A 12509-nucleotide genomic window follows, 5' to 3' on the forward strand; every position below is an offset into this window, starting at 1 on the left:
CACAACCGCTGCTCTCCATCAAGTCCGAGAGCCCCTCAGGCAAGTCACCCATAATTTGCTTTCTTTTGGTTGAGGCCTAATCCCTGCTAATATTCTTTACCCGAACTCCCAAACTGCAGGCCTTCTCCGACACTTTTAAACACCATAGAGGAATCATGCCCCTGCGAGGAGCCTCTACCTACTGGCCTCTCTGCAGGGTTACTTTACAGCCAGCACATAGAGACAGAAGCCACAGGCAGTTCACGCCTATACAGGTGTCCACAGGACGTCTACAAAAGCACACATACTCCAACCACAAGCCCACATAGAGAGACACAGAAACGACTACACTGAAGATTCACAACGTATATATGCAAAAGCCCATTGTCACTGGGGGCACACACAAGCACATATCAAGGGTTAGGTCAGCATGCACTCTGCACACAGCCCCCCACTAATGCCACTCTTACACATTGCTTCAAGATGGCACTTTTACTCTCCAAGATAATTGCTGTCATCAGATCATCTCATAAAGGGAGGGTTACAGATGGTGACAAATTGGCAGGGAAAAAAACAGCCATGCACAGATATTTAAAGAAAAGACATGCTAACACTTCTAACTCAGGCAAGCGATTTTATTTGGGAGGTTTACAAGAAAAAAAAAATAACACCCAGCAATATTTAACTGAAACGCAACAGTGTGGCATCCATGCATCTGCCATCTGCCTTCCATATTGTCATTCCTTAAACAGGCAGGGGAGTGTGACAGTCTGTTGCACCAAGGAGTGCCTCATGTTTTTTACAGTGCTGGGGAGGGAACTGGGGCACTGAGTCACCACCACCTCATCTTCCTCTCCCTAACTCCACCAAGGGAGTACAAGAATTTGATCTGAGGAAGCTTTAGGTAGTGGCAGTGAGTGATCATGTATTGATTCTTCACCTCGGTTCTCAGACATCGGGCTGCAAGTGGTTCCAGCATGGAATATTCCTGTGGCTGAGAAAGAAGCATGATGAATGGACTTGGCTGAGAATGGCTGGGCTACTTTCTGAGGCACTTTCTCATCCCCAAATTGCACGGTTTCAAGCAAGACAAAACCACAGTGTTGCTATTAGGATGAACTGTTCTGGATTCAGACCCAGCTTCCCCAACTGTACAATGGAAGAGCAGTACCTACCTCAAAGTGTGTTTCTAGAATGAAATGAAACAGTGCCTGGAAAGCGATTGGCACGTAAGAGTGTATTATGGTTCAATCTGGCTTTTCAGGTACTGGGTCTTGAACCAAGAGCCCTGCATCTGCTGATAGGTAATCTACCTCCTGATTATTGGAGGGCTTTAAAGGACTGTTTTTGAGGGTGGATTGATGGCTCAGCTGTTAAGAGCGCAGGCCACTCTTCTAGAGGACCAGAGTTCAATTCCCAGCAGCCACATAAAGGCTCACTACACCCTTCAGTAACTCAAGTTCCAGGAGATCCAACACCCTCTTCTGGCCTCCGCAGGCATTGCATGCACGTGCCGCACAGACAGACATGTAGGTAAAACACCCATACACATAAAGTAAAAATAAATAAATAAGCAAATAAAAATTTAAAAATGAAATAAAAGTTTAAATACTGTTTTTGGGGATAACTTGTTTAAAATAAAGATGATTTGGACTGTGTCTGTTGATGCACACTTTGAATGTCGCACTCCAGAGGCAGAGGCAAGTGAATCGATGCTAACTCAAGCCAGTCCAGTCTACACACTGAATGCCTGGCCAGCAAGGGCTACACAGTGACTGGGTCTGCCTAAAACATTGTTACTAGCGTTACCTCAAGGAAAAATATTACTAAATTGTCCAAGGTGACCCTAAAGTTTCAATTCTTCTGCCTCAGTCTCCCCAGTAGCTGAAATTAACAGGCCTGCCTGATTTTATTTTATTTTATTTTTTTTGTTTATTTTGAGACAAGGTCTCACTACAAAGCCAGGGCTGGTCTCCAACTTGCAGTGATCTCCCCGCCTCTGCCTCCCGAGTATTGGCTTTAACTACATACTACCATGTCCTGGTATTTTAATTATTATTATCACTTAAGCCCCATAACTAGAGTAAGACCAATTATCCTGAAGAAAGCATGTTCTAGTTCTCTGATGGTGGGGTAGGCTAGGTTAGTTAGGGGTTCCCTAAGCAACAAGTTCTCACATCCTGCCATACTGCAGTCCAAAGCAGCAATCTACTTGGGACAAGTCTGTGGCTTGTTCATGCTCACCCTTACACTGCTGTGATACCACAGTGCTCACCTCTGCTTCCCTTCCAAAGCTGGATGAGAGAACACTCAGCACTTAAGAATCAGGTGAGGGGGTTGTGCCTAGGCTTGGAAGACAGAAGCAGGAAGACCATTTGTTCAAGGTCATCCTCAGCTCTACAATTAGTTTGAGAACAGCTGAGGATGTTTGAGACCCTGTCTGAGAAAGAAAAGGGGGAGGGAAAAAAAGAAGGAAGGAAGGAAGGAAAAAATAGGATGAGTCAGATCTGACGGTACAGGAAGGTCAACAATCCCAGTTACTCAGAACCAGAAGGATAATAAATCTATTATGTCTTGCTTGGTCACCCTGAGCAACATGGTAAGACCCTTGTCACAAAATCAAAAGGAGAAAGATGACTGAGGATACAGTTCAGCAGGAGAGCCCTAGCTAGCAAGCTTAAGGCCCTAGGTTCAATCCCCAGTAGCTGAAGGACAAGGGAAGTGAAATCAAAACCGTCAAGAACGCACAGCACACTCTTCAGTGTGTGGTGATTCTAATGAGAACGGTCCCAAAGGTTCCTATATTTGAATGCTTGGTCCATTCCAATTGGTGGAATTGAAGGGGAAGGAGTAGGAGGTGTGGCCTTGCTAGAGGAGGTATGTCACTGTGGGTGGGCTTTGAGATTTAAAAATCCCAGCCAGGCGCTGGAGAGATAGCTCAGCCAATAAAGGCTAGGCTCTTCTCTAGATGAACAGAAAAAAAAAAAAAAAAAAAAGCTCACGACCAAAATTCCCAGCCGGGCGGTGGTGGTGGTGGTGGTGGTGGTGGTGGCACACATCTTTAATCCCAGCACTCAGGAGACTCAGGAGGCAGGGGTAGGAGGATCTCTGTGAGTTCGAGACCAGCCTGTTCTACAAGAGCTAGTTCCAGGACAGGCTCCAAAGCTACAGAGAAACCCGGTCTTGAAAAACCAAAACCACGAAAAAACAAAAATCCCACACCATTCCTAGTTAGCGCTCCCTCTGTGTCTCCTGCTTCTGGACTGTAGCCTCTCATCACCACTCCAGCACCTGCTGCCTGTTGCCATGCTCGCTACCATGATGGCCATGGAGTCACCCTCTCAACCTGCAAGCTCTCATTAAACACTTTCTTCTGTAAGGTGTGTTGGCCACAGTTGTCTCTTCACAGCAATAGAAAAGTAACTAAGAAAACTGTTCTAGGTCTGTTACATATACAGGCTCATTCATCCTTGTGACACAGTTACTAATTGGCTGAGGTAGGATCCAAATTCAGGCCTTCTGACACTTTCAATCTGGAAGGTTGAACCAAAAGGAAGTTGCTTCCCCAATACTATTGCTACTTGTTTACCATATCTCCTCTAAGAAGCATAATTGGGAACCTTCACCTGGCGTTGGATGGAGAAAATGACAGAGCCCCACATAGGGGCACTGGACTGAGCTCCCAAGGTCCTGATGAGGAGCAAAAGGAGGGAGATTATGAGCAAGGAAGTCAGGACCGTGAGGGGTGCGTTCACCCATTGAGACGGTGGGACAGATCTAACGGGAGACCACCAAGTCCAGTTGGAATGGGACTGATGGAACAGGGGACCAAACCGGACTCTCTGAATGTGGCTGACGGTGGAGGCTGACTGAGAAACCAAGGACAATGGTGATGGGCTTGAACTCTACAGCATGGACAGGCTCACTGTGAGCCTTGTCAGTTTGGTTGCTCACCTTCCTGGACTTAGGGGGAGCTGGGAGGACCTTGGACTTAACATAGTGAAGGGAACCCTGATGGCTCTTTGGCTTGGAGAGGGGCGGAGTGGGGGTATGGGTGGCAGGGAGGGGAGGGAAGGGGGAGGAAGAGGGGAGGAGATGGAAATGTTTAATAAAAAAATGAGGAAAAAAAATTTAACCTTGTAAATCAGAAGAAGAAGAAGAAGAAGAAGAAGAAGAAGAAGAAGAAGAAGAAGAAGAAGAAGAATCACATCTGTTTTGAAACCAAGCTAAGGTGGGATCAAATCTAGGCTCCGTTTCTTATTAGCTGACATCTTTATCAAGTTACTGGACAACACTAAATTTTCCTTGCCTGTAAAACAAAAACAACCATCCCTATCTCAGAGAATTAAATGCCACCACCTGCACACAAGAATCTAGTACGTTTATAGTGTTCTCAGATTCACTAATACTGAGCTTGAATTTTTTTCATGTCTCCTTCACATACAAAATCAGTCTTTAGGCCCATAACTGCTTTTTCTACATTTTTAAGTGCCATGCATTAGAAATTTGGAGATACTTCTGTTGTAGAATATTATTTTAAGATGTGTTACATTTGTTTATGCTGTGGAACATTTGTTTGATGATGCAAAGATGTGTCGCATCCTTTTATATTTCATTTGTTTAACTCTGTGAAGCTGTATTATTGTGCCTGTCTAAAATACCCAAATGGTCTAATAAAGAGGTGTACAACCAATAGCAAGGCAGGAGAAAGGATAGGCAGGGCTAGCAGGCAGAGAGAATAAATAGGAGAAAAAATCTGGGAAGAGATGATCAAGGAACAGGATTAGAGGAAGACCCGATGGGCCAATGACTCAGCTATACAACAAGCCATAAAGTAAGAAGACAGCTGGGTAGTGATAATATTTTAATCCCAGCACTCAGGAGGCAAAGGCTAGAGGATCTCTGTGAGTTCAAGGCCAGCCTGGTCTACAGAGCAAATTCCAGGAGAGGCTCCAAAGCTACCCAGAGAAACCCTGTCTCAAAGAAAGTAAAAAGAAGTAGTAAAGAAAGGAATATAGAATATCGAAGCTAAAGCCGGGCGGTGGTGGCGCACGCCTTTAATCCCAGCACTCGGGAGGCAGAGGCAGGCGGATCTCTGAGTTTGAGGCCAGCCTGGTCTACAAGAGCTAGTTCCAGGACAGGCTCTAGAAACTACAGGGAAACCCTGTCTTGAAAAACCAAAAAAAAAAAGAATATCGAAGCTAAAATCCCAGAGGCAAAAGATAGACAGGATAATTTGAGTTAAGAAATGCTGTCAAGAAACAAGCCAAGCTAAGGCCAAGCACTTATAAGTAATAATAAATTCCCATGTATATTTATTTGAAAGCTGTGTGTTGGCCTTTATAAGAGTCAAAGAAAAAAAAACACTTCTATTCTCGAATTCTTCCCTTTATGTTTATCATCCATTTTTCTCTACTCTATTTTTTCTCCTTTCTCTGTTCTCCCTTTTCTATGTATCATTCATTTATTTGTTTGTAACAGGGTCTGAGGATGTAATCTAGGCTGTCCTCAAACTTTGTATCCTCCTGCCTCAGTGCCTAGGGTATGTGATTTAGTAGATATATACCATCAAGCCTGGCTTTCCTTCTACCACCCTCTGGTCTTCCTTTCCTTTAATTGATCTGAATGAAGGGAGAATGGACAGACCCTTCACTCCTAGATTTACATGGACAGTGTGGTCATGATGGAAAGAACGCTAATGGTCAGTACTGACAAAGATGGGGAGTGTGGTTACCTCCGTACACTCCGCATACTGTTAGCTTATAAATTCAGATATTTTTTGTTTTATGAAAGGTGCAAAGAAATGCTCATTCTGATCCAGAAGGCCTGCTTCTAGAAAATTATGTCAGAAAATGTTATCCAAAAGATGTCTATTAAATAGCTTTTTTTGTTTTTGGTTTTTTGTTGTGTTGTTGTTTGTTGTTGTTTTTTGAGACAGGGTTTCTCTGCAGCTTTAGAGCCTGTCCTGGAGCTAGCTCTTGTAGACCAGGCTGGTCTCGAACTCACAGAGATCTGCCTTCCTCTACCTCCTGAGTGCTGGGATTAAAGGCGTGAGCCACCACCGCCCGGCTTATTAAATAGCTTTTGTTTCAGAACAAATCACACCAAATTTAATGGGTTAAAGTAAGAACTAAACACGAAAACTAAACTAAGTAAGATCTCAGCACTTGGGAGGCAAAGGTGGGCTTGGTCTATAGGGCGAGCTCCAGGATAGGCAGGGCTGCACAGAAAAACTCTGTCTCAAAAAACCAAAATAAATAAAGTAAGGACTATTGTGTTTCATGTTCAGTGGTTTAACTGGATGGCTCTTCGGGGGCTGGATAGTCTAGAATACTTAGATGGCCTTATTTGTTTTGTGGACGTTGATTGGGATGACCAAATCCTATGTAGATACTCTTCTTCTATACCATGTTATATCAAAATAACAAAAAAAGAGTAAGAAAAGTTGAGCTAAGATTATTCATCATTAGAGCTCTCATCGACAGCAGCAGCAACAACAACAACAAACCCCAAAAGCTGGGGTCGCGCTCCAGTGCTCAGCCATCTTTCAGACCTTGGCTTCTTCACATGTGCTAGTGTTTCCACAGGGCAAGCCAGTCCTGTGGTCAAAGTCAGACTCAAGGACGGAGAACTAGGCTCTACTTCAAAATATTGGTTTCTTTTTCTACATTTGTTCATCACAGCGTTATTTATAATACCTCCAAACTAGGGAGGAAATAATGTATACATATAGAGGGCTTGTTGAGTAACTCCAACATCCATACAATGGGGCACTGCAAATGATAGAAGAGGAATAACCGATAGGAGAAACTGCCATACAAAATTAAGAGAGAAAGGGATTTTTAAAATTTCATTTTTATAAAGCAAAATAAACAAATACATGCAAGCACCGGTTGAAAAATGTCAGAAGGATGTAAAAAAAGCTTGATATGAATGTGTCTACTGATGATTTAATTTCTTTTTTTACACTTATTTATTTATTATATGCATGCTTGTACATGCCACAGCACACATGTAGAGGTCAGAGAGACATCATGGGGATTGAAATCAGGTCCTGACAGCACGTGCCTTTACTTACTGAGTCCATAAACAAGCCTGATCTTACTTCCAGGCTCTTTTGATCTATATAGATTATATAATAATAGCTACCATTGCTATATACTTTCCTTGTTAATTTAATCTTACAATCTAATAAAATATATCCCACTAATATAATTGTCCTGTGGTACAGATGAGAAACCTAGAATACTGGAAAACTTAACAACTTGACCCAAATCAAATAGTAAATATAAGGCAGGATTCTGGTTTGAATCTAGACTCCAGACTCATTAATCACTACATGAATCTATCAAAGTCAACTGAGGTGTTTGGGGCTCCAGTTCGATCCTTGGTAAATGGGTCTTATCAGCAGTGGGGTTTTGCTGTTTATTTTCCATGCTGGGGAACCAACCCAGAGCCCTATGCAAGCCTACTGTGCAAGATGCTCTATCACTGAACTTCATCCCCAGTCCTGGGCTTTTTTTGAGACAGGTTCTCAATGTAGTCCAGGCTGGCCCTGAACTCTATATGTAGGACAGGCAGCGTGAGATCTTCCTTCTTTAGCCTTCTGAGTGCTGGGTACAGATGTGTGCTACTATGCCCCAAGTAAGGGATTTTCAATTTTAAAATATTCAAAATGCTATTACAACACTTCAAATTTTATCACAGCAGGGATGAAAAACATCAAACTTTTGAGTAGAGGATCAGAATATAAGGACCTTTCCTCACACTTCGATAACAGAAATGGAACTTACGTATGTTCAGCATTACAATGTCTTTACAGTTCTGTCCTTGGGTCTTTTGCTTAACTACAATCCAGCACACATAGGGAAACAAGAATAGATTAGTTAAGATAGTTATTTAAGGTTTGGGAGGTTCAAGGCTAGCCTGAACAAAATAGAAGAATCTAACCAACTGAGTGTTGTAGCACACCCCTGTACTCCCAGAGACATTGGAGGCTAAGGCTGGGGAGGGGCTTATCTATGCTATATAACAAGTTTCAGGCTAGCTCGGGCTACGCAGTAAGACCGTCTTTAAAAAAAATATGAATGAATGAATTTAGGTTAAATTATTATCCTTATCTCTCTCTTTCTAGATTTTGTTTCACTTACTATACAGTATCCACCCTTGGCAAGAATCCCCGGGCTCCTTCTTCCACAATTTAGGTGAGGAGGCTGCGCAGTTCCTGAAACAATGAAGTTTAGCTCAGGACCAATGCTCAGGCTCCGTGTTTTCTCTGTTTAGAGAACCAGCTCAGAGAAGTACATAGGACACATTCTCACTGGGGAAGATGAAGGCTATACAGCCAAGGTTTGCTGTGGTTTGCTTTATTTTTCTAAAGTTATACAAGTAGAAATGATTTCTTTTTTTTTCTTTTTGGTTTGTTTTTGTTTCAGGACAGAGTTTCACTATGTAGCCCTGGCTAGCCCAGAACCCACTATGAAGACTCAGCTGGCTCAGACTCAAAGAAATCAGCCTCGTTGAATGCTGGGATGAAAGGCCAACACCACCAGGACCAGCACAAAAAACGTGAGTATTGTGTCCTAGATTCAAGGTCATTCCGGTGATGGCAGATGATGGATTAAAAGTCATTGCTGTGCATTTTCCAAAGGGAGGGAAGCGTTCTGGGTTCTTTAGTCACCCAGAGTTACTCCTTTCTTCCTTCCAGATGCCAGGGACCTTCTCATCACAGGGCAGAGCTGGCGGCCCCCTCCCAGCCACGAGGACAGAGGGCAGCAGTGCTCGAAGAAACCTCTGAGACCCGACGCGGGAGCAGTCCCTCGCACCTTCTCCCTACCTCTCAGGCCCCATTCTGACAGCAGATGTTTTTGCAATTAACACCTGAATAAGTGGTGTTGAAGGAAGGAAAACCAGCACCCAGCAATCTCACCAGCTGCACGATGTGGCCCAACTAAAGGGAAGGTGTTGTCTTGCTTGGGACATGGACAGAACCAACGGCGTCATTATCTTTACCAGCTCTTTGCTGTGAATGAGACACACCCTCCCTCCTAAGGCCAGTGATTGCGCCAGAGCCCTCTCGCGCCAGAGAGCCGGTGACGCGGCGGCTGACTGCTAGCCGGGCGGGGGCGGGGTTGGGGGAGGCGGTAAAAGGTAAAGGGAAGAGTACACGTTCTGATCCGTGGAAGGGGGGGAACTCTACCTCGGGCCCCAGCAACAAGGGCGGGGGACACCCTGTCCCTCCCGACGCTTACTAGCGCGCGCCTCGTGCTCAGGCACTCCGGGCTTCCCTGCGTCATCCGCATCCAGGGCGCCCTCCGCGAAGCTGCCATTCATTTCTCCCACACTGCCAGCTAGAGCGAGCCTCCAGGGCTGAGGGAACCGCGTGGAGCGACTGGCGCTTTGAGTCTGGATTTTGGCGCCAAGAGCGGGCCTAGGGTTTGTGGGGAGTCTACTCTGTTGCGCGCTGCGGTTGCGGTGTTAAGATCCTACTGAAAGGCCGCAACGTAGTCTGGCGGACGACAGACCCGATGGTAGTCACACAGGGGCCAAGTGTGGGGGCAGATACAGAAACTCTAAACCCGACACAGAGACCAGATCAGATGCACAGGCGTAGACTGACAGATGCAGACAGTCGAATACAATTTGACCAGTTGCTGCTGGAGACCTGCGAGCATCTAGGATACAGGGACGCGCCAACCACGGTGGCACCACCCCCAGGCCCGAGTTCTTCCCGCGCTCCGGTCGGCTGGTACCTTCCCCTGTCTTCACGAGTATTCCGCCCTTTCCAGGCGCCCTTCAGGGTCCGGGCCGTGTCCACTGCCAGTCTGGCCTCCGCCTTCCGAGGCCCCGCCGCGCCCCCAGCTTTTGGCGCTCGGCTCCCAGGCGCTCTCCCCTAGCCGCGTAGTCCGACCCTCCCCTTCTCCCCTAAGCACTAGGCTACCCACTCTCGGCTAGCTCTCGCCTGCATCTGCCGCTGCGGTTCTCCCGGGCCCACGTGGTGGCCATTCCGGGCCACATCGCGGGAACCTCCCACGGCTGCTCGCTCCACTCCAGGGATCACCGGGCTCGCTCGGACCGCTGGGCCCCGCCTCTTTCCGCTGGCCGGTGCCCGCCCCGCCTCCACCGCGCCCCGCCTGCCGTTCTCTGCCGCAGTCGGGCGCTCATCGTCATTCCGCTCTCGCCGCCGCCGCCGCCCCCGCCCCGCCCCCGCCCGGTCCCCGCCGCTGCCGCCGCCGCCTGCCCAGCGGCCCGGGAGGCGGAGGCGCGGGGGAGGAGGCCCCGCTCGGCTCCGCAGTCCCGGATGCTGTATGACTTCATCCTTCCGCCGGCTCCCCTGCTGAGCTAGGGCCGGTCCGGCAGCTAGCCTCTGCCCGTGCCCCGCCGCAGTCCCTAGCCCGCCCGGTGCCCGCCATGTCCGAGATCCTACCCTACGGTGAGGACAAGATGGGCCGCTTCGGCGCAGACCCCGAGGGCTCCGACCTCTCTTTCAGCTGCCGCCTGCAGGACACCAACTCCTTCTTCGCCGGCAACCAGGCCAAGCGGCCCCCCAAGCTGGGCCAGATCGGCCGAGCCAAGAGAGGTACGCGGCCCGGGCCCGGAGTCGCCGCCTGACCCAGAAACCCTTCGCCCGGCGTCCTCAGGCTGCCGTTCCCCGTCAAGTGGCAGCCGCTCTTGCCGCAGACCAGCGCAGCCAGCTGCGCACCCGCCCGGGGTGGGGAGGGTCCCTGCTGTGGAGTTGTCCCAATCTTTTCCTCTCCCGGGAATACAGTGTCCCGGATTCGAAGCTCGCCACTTCTGGAAAAAGAGCCCTGGCTCCTGGTCGAGGGGGAGGGGCCGCTTAGGATATTTGGGGTTGCTTGGCACTGGGAACGCAGGATGGTGGGCCGATTCCTTGGGCTAAGATGAGTAGGTGGATGCTGATGGAGGGCACAGAGGCCAAGGGTTCGGTTGTCTTGTTTGTTTGCACGGGCAGGGGACTCCGGGTGCCAGTATCAGGATGGGGATTCAGATGGAGGAGAGGGTTAAACACCAGGTGGCAGTTTCATCTGAGCCCAGTTTGAGGAGGGGGTCTGTGTCGAAGGGAGAGATTTCCGATCAGTTTAGATGGAGGAAGGCTCAGGTGACGGCAAGGTTCGCACTGGGAATCTTTGGAAGAGGGGTGTTCCCACACAGGGAGGAGGTTTGGGTCCCAGGTCTGGTAGCAGGTAGGGACCGCAGAAGAGTTCGGGTGGGGAGGGCATAGGTTTTCTAGTGGTGTCGCGGGAACATAGCCAGCAGAGTAGATCTGCGCGGGCCCCACTCTCGCCGCCGCCCCCCGAGACCACGCGGCTGATGCGCTTTCTCCCTGCGCAGTGGTGATCGAGGATGACCGGATAGACGACGTGCTGAAGGGGATGGGGGAGAAGCCTCCGTCCGGAGTGTAGACGCGCCGGCTCTGGCGGCGGGCTCCGGGCCCAGCCCCGCAGCGGCCAGGAGCACGGGCCGGCGATGCGGCTGCCGGCGCACCCCCGCCCGGGCCGAGGTGCCTGCGGGCGGGGGCTGCAGGGCCACGCCGCCGCGGGGTCGGTGTTGCTACCGCCGCTGCCAGGCGCTCCGGAGCTGTCCGCTTCAGCACCACGGCGGCGGCGGTAGTGGTGGTGCGGACCAGCCCGGAGCCCGCCGACGCACTCATGCACTTTAGAACCTCGGGCCGCAGCTCCACCCCGCACACCGGAACCGACACAGAGACCCACGGCCCCCAGCCCGCCCCCTCCCGCACGGCTCCCCTGCCCCGCCCCTCCTCCGATCAATCTGGTCTGCAGCCCGGGCAGCTGCGGCGACGTCGGACTGCGCGGCCAGGGAGGTTTGGCTGCATATTTGCATGAGCTTCCTACCCACCTCAGCCTAGCCCTCCGGGTCTTTCCTCGACTGTACCCCTGTCTGGCGTGACCCCAGCCTCTTTCTAAGGGACTTCCTCAGCACATTTGTATTTTTATATCCGATTCTTTGTTTACTGGCTCCTCTCATGGTTTGTGCCCTTCCCCCACAGCCTCCGCCATGCTCTTCTGCGCCTGGCAGATAGGACAGGTGTTGAGACTGGGATGGGACAAGCCCCCAACATGGTAACTAACCACATGGCCAGTCTGCCCAAACCTGACCCCAGGAGGCTCATTGGGAGACTCCTCCCTCCTAAGGTATCACCTTTTAAGGGCCCAGATCTGATTTTACCTTGGACCCCTTCATGCTATCCCTGGGAACCCAAATGGGGACTGCTCAGTACCTTTGGATGACACCTGTGGACCTGAAGATGTTTTCAACCCAGGGTTGTCCTTTGTAAAAATGTTTCTCCATCCTCAATGTAACAGGAGTGTGTGAATAAACACAGACCTCCGTGTGTGTGAGTGTGTGTGCATGTGTGTGTGCTACTTCAGTCTGCTGGGAGACAGGTGTGGACAATCTTGGGTGCAAGTTCCCAGTGGGGAAGTGTTAGCAAGTGAGCATTAGGAGGGCACCCTTGTATGGAAACACCGTAACTATATGGCCTTTTTAAG

At 49.3% G+C, this 12509-nt stretch overlaps 1 protein-coding gene across 1 annotated transcript; it reads left to right on the forward strand.

Annotated features, from left to right (window-relative positions):
* Positions 1-10190: 10190 nt before the first annotated feature.
* On the forward strand, positions 10191-12359 carry Camk2n2 (calcium/calmodulin dependent protein kinase II inhibitor 2). Its single transcript, XM_038345149.1, has 2 exons — positions 10191-10558; positions 11332-12359. The coding sequence occupies exons 1-2, from the start codon at positions 10390-10392 to the stop codon at positions 11400-11402; spliced, it is 240 nt and encodes a 79-aa protein (XP_038201077.1). The 5' UTR covers positions 10191-10389; the 3' UTR covers positions 11403-12359.
* Positions 12360-12509: the final 150 nt, after the last annotated feature.

The sequence above is a fragment of the Arvicola amphibius genome, chromosome 10 (assembly GCF_903992535.2).
Source record: "Arvicola amphibius chromosome 10, mArvAmp1.2, whole genome shotgun sequence".
Classification (NCBI taxonomy): domain Eukaryota; kingdom Metazoa; phylum Chordata; class Mammalia; order Rodentia; family Cricetidae; genus Arvicola; species Arvicola amphibius.

Excerpts from the sequence above, each read along its gene's own strand:
- Camk2n2 (XM_038345149.1), top strand. The coding sequence starts at position 10,390 with ATGTCCGAGATCCTACCCTACGGTGAGGACAAGATGGGCCGCTTCGGC. Across the intron at positions 10,559-11,331 it reads GATCGGCCGAGCCAAGAGAG|TGGTGATCGAGGATGACCGG; the intron begins GTACGCGGCCCG and ends CTCCCTGCGCAG.